We start from the raw sequence: 4,311 nt of genomic DNA, 5'->3' as shown, positions 1-4,311 counted from the left end.
AAAAGAATTGTAAGTTCAGTCCCAACTTGGGCAAGTGAAGGCTTTCGTGACACCCGATCACACAATGAAATAATAACACAGCACTGGGATGTAGCTCAGTGCGAAGGTCCTAGGTGCACTGTCCAGTGCTGGGGGGAGTGGGGCAATGCCTCAAGCCAGCGAAAATCTCTATAGAAAACTCTTTGAAATGCAAAAATAACATTTATTTATAGATCAACATTGAATATAATTAAAAGCAGAGAAAGTGAGCTTAGGAAAGTAGAGAATTCAGGAATGCCTGAAACTGATATATATAAAATTTAAAGTGTCTTGTATTTCTCTTCCGCAGGAAAAAGTAAAAAGAAGGAAAAATGTAAAAATTCCCAGCTATACCCCCTGATCGAGACGCAGTATTGTCCTTGTGACAAATACAGTGCGCAACCTGTGGGAAACTGGTCAGACTGCATCTTGCCAGAGGGGAAGGCAGAGCTGCTCCTGGGACTGAAAATGCAAGGCAGCGATGTTAAGGAGTGTGGGCAAGGCTACCGCTATCAAGCAATGGCGTGCTATGACCAAAAGGGCAGGCTCGTGGAGACGTCCCGATGCAACAGCCACGGTAACCCAGCGTTCCTTCCCTGTCTTCTTACACTGGCTACTTGGCATGTATCGTGGGGAGGGGAAATGACAGTGAGCAGAAGTGTGCTCCAAGTTGAACACGATGAGTACAACCTGCTCTGTCATTCATAGGTAACAGGACATTCATTCATTGGTACTCTCAGGTTGCCCACAACTGGCAGCTAGTGTCCACAGTTGGTGACAGGCAGGCTTACTGGGCTCACGTGTGCCATGAACCTCCCATCAAGCTTAACAAGTGCCTGCTCATTCAGTAGACCCAGCAATCTCCAGTTGATTTATATACAGAATAGTTAGGAAGAGGAGACAAGATTTGAATTCAAACTGAAATTGATGTTTCAAGTAGCCAGGTGTGGTAGCCCATGCCTGTAATTCCAGCCAGTTGGAAGACTGAGGCTGGAAGTTCACAAGTTTGAGGTAGCCTGGGCAACTTAGTGATTTACCAAGAGTCTGTCTCAAAAATTAAAAAAATAAATAAATAAATTGAAAAGGCTAAGTATGCAGTTCAATATAAAGACCCTAGATTCATTCCCCAGTAGCAGAATTTTTTTTAAAAAATTTTAGAAGTAGGTTCTTAAGGGCCAAACTTTGCAGTGTACCTCAAGTGTCATTAAGTGGTGGAGAAGAAAGGTGGAACGCAGTAATTGGTGAAGACCCAAGTATCTGTTTAAGTTGTTAAGATTCAAAAGGCAAAACAAGGGCCCACTAGATAGCTCAGTGAACTGAGTGCCTGCTTTGGCAAGCACAGTGACCAAGGTTTGATCCCTAGTCCTGCCTGCCATGCTGGCCCTGCCCCTGGGGTGTACTGAGCTGGTGACCAAGTCTGGGAGTGATGGCACACACCTGTAATCCTAGCACTGGGGAGGCTGAAAACAGGAGGATCACTATGATGACCAAGAAGGGGTGAGTTAAGTTGTTAGGAGCCAGGGGCATGGCGGGTATGCCCAACTTTGCTGAACTAGCTGATGCTATTGAAACAGGATTACTCTAGCTTCATTATATGGTTCAGAAAACAACAGAAACATTTCACATTCATAAGCTACAAGCTATCATGGTGATACATTTATTGTGATCTCTTAAACCGTCCCTATGAAGTTCTTTCTAAGACAAGCATTTGTTTTTCGTTTTAACTTTTCCTTGTATTTCCCGTTTTACCTGGGGATGCAAATCCCAAAGACTCCACACTATGTAAGCCGCAGAGCTATGATCCTGGTAGGAAGTTTTCTTTTCTTATATATAATTTATCTGGGAGCAAGGTTACCATCACAGATGGTGCCGCGTGTTGGACACAGTGACAAAGTTCTGACACTGCACAGGAAGAGTATGACTAGAATGGATAGAACATAATGATTTAAGGAAGGTAGTGACTGCCTAAGAAATAAGTCAGAAGCTGAATTTCTTCAGATATTAGTTGGAGCAAATGTATTAGTAAACACTAGAATATCCCGCTGGATAATCCATAACTGAGCAGATTAATCAGAAACAAAATGGAAAGGCATCGTTCCCTGTCGTAGTGGGTAAGAGGCAGTAGGGTCTTGCATACAAACTGAAATGGAGTCTTTTTGAGTTGGTAGGATTTATTTAATGTCTAATTCATTTCAGAGTTGGAACTTCTTTCTCATTGGGAAGCATAGAAACAGCTGGTGAAGTTTTACAGTTACAGTTGCGATCTTTTCCTTTTTTTCCTTTCAAATGGAAAAAAGAGGCAAAGGGTGAAGGACTGACTTTTCCTGGGGTAACTGGCTACAGACTTAAAGAGCAAGGGAGGGAAGCAGAGAATGTCTTGGACGCACGGCAGCCAGAGGCCACTGCCTAGGGTCTCATTAAAGAGAGTGAGGATTCCTGCACTATTCTGACATAGGCTATCAGAGGGAGCGCTGTGAGGCACAGAACTGGAAGTTATCCTGCAGGTCCCATTCACATCAGAAGTGAAGGAAGGCATCTGCCATTATCATTTAGTTCTTTGAGTTTCTGTCCCTGACACTTAACTCACCTAGCTACTTAATAATGTGGTTTTTCAAACTGGGCTCCACAGGGACCCTCCGGCTAGCTGTCCGACGTGGGCTCCAGTATGCATGATGCCCTGATTTAGCTTCCCTTTCAGCTCTATTTTGGATGAAAGTAATGGTACTGCTTAAAATAAATTAAACTGCCAAGAACAATTCATTATCACAGTAATAAACAACTTAAAATCAATTTGTATTTTGTCTTAACAGTATTATTTTCTACTATTTTATTCCTCATCCCATCAGCCTCTGAGCATGTATTGCCCCTTCTGTCATAAAGACAGGATAAAATTAGTTTCAGTAAAATAATTTTGAGGTGATAATCCTTCTGATATCTGTGGAAGTTTTCTTTTCTTATATAAAACCATAGCTGTTTGGTTTATGTGCTGTGATACAAGGTCTCACGATTTAGAAAGATACAGAGCAGCCTTGGAAATCCAACTACACATTCCTACTGTATGTGTAAATCTCTGGAAATCCAAAAGTTTTAAAGTTCTATATCACATTAGCAGAATTACTTTTGTTCCTAAAATATCTTTCCTTCTTCAAAGTGACCTTAAAATGATCAAGGCTGAAGAGTAGGGATATCTTTTGTATAAATGTGTGGAGAAGATTCTTTCAATAGCTACAAGCTGTATCCATGGTTTCAAACTAAACCTGAAATTATGCTAAGAAGTTTGCGTGCAGTTTCAATGCCATTCTTCAAAGAAAATCTTTAGCTGAGCTTTCTCTCAATATTTATCCAATTCCTGCACAGCTAGCAATATATCCCTTACAGGAAACTTTGGTTACTCTGATTTTTAAAAAGAAAAATTGACTCTCCTTTGGTCATTTAAACCTTTTTTTTAAAATGCAATACTTTTTAAAAAATTCAAATGTTACCCATATAACACTTCATCCTCTTGGTATTAAAATTAATTTCATGCTAGCTTACCCGTAAGTTTGACTTTTAAATCTTTAATGTATATAGTAATATTCTGAGACACTTAAGCTTTGAGTTTTATTGTTATTGTTCATGGTTTATTTGTTAAGTTTCATAGTTGATGTAGTTCTACATTTTTTTCTATACATTAAAGTGAACATAAAAGATAATGTACTTTTAGGGGCCAGGGAGATGGCTCAGTAGAATAAGTGCTTGCCTGGCAAGCACAAGGGCCTGAGTTCAATCCCCAGTTCTACAAAATAATAATAATAATAATGAAAAGATAATGTACTTTTTAAAAAATTAAAATTTTTGTGTGATTTAAAATATTAATCTAATTTTAAATCATTACAATGAAATCCCATATGGATGTTTTATTTCTCTGGCAGAGCAAGATGGTGTAGGAAAATATCAATTTTAAGAATGCCATATCTGGGTCATTCTACAGATTCACAGTTTCTATTAGCATGAATAAATAAATAAGCAAGACTATAACAAATTTGTCTACCTAATTGAATGTATCAGTTTTCATCAGATTATCACAATACCTTTTTGTGAACATTACATCTAATTATCATGAGAATCCAACATGTTGAAGTACCATCTTAGGAAATATTCTATGGCAACATTAGGTTGAAAGAACAGTGTTCTGCATTGGATCAGATTAAAAATAAATAATTCTGGGGCTGGAGAGATGGCTCAGTGGTCTAAAGCACCTACTTAGAACAAGCTTAGCAAAAGCATCAGGGACCGCGGTTCAATCCCCCAGCA

At 39.2% G+C, this 4,311-nt stretch overlaps 1 protein-coding gene across 1 annotated transcript in view; it reads left to right on the top strand.

Annotated features, from left to right (window-relative positions):
• The window catches only part of Thsd7a (thrombospondin type 1 domain containing 7A), a gene marked incomplete at its 5' end in the record, with an annotated part of 460,951 nt that overhangs the window by 391,926 nt on the left and 64,714 nt on the right, over positions 1-4,311 (top strand). Inside the window, one exon of the mRNA XM_023701405.1 lies at positions 329-595. Within this exon, the coding sequence (XP_023557173.1) occupies positions 329-595 (267 nt within the window). The remainder of the gene's footprint in view (positions 1-328; positions 596-4,311) is intronic.

The sequence above is a fragment of the Octodon degus genome, unplaced genomic scaffold (genome assembly GCF_000260255.1).
Source record: "Octodon degus isolate 3935 unplaced genomic scaffold, OctDeg1.0 scaffold00135, whole genome shotgun sequence".
Lineage (NCBI taxonomy): Eukaryota > Metazoa > Chordata > Mammalia > Rodentia > Octodontidae > Octodon > Octodon degus.
Note: the sequence above shows the minus strand (reverse complement) of the source record. Positions and strands in the feature narration are given on the sequence as shown.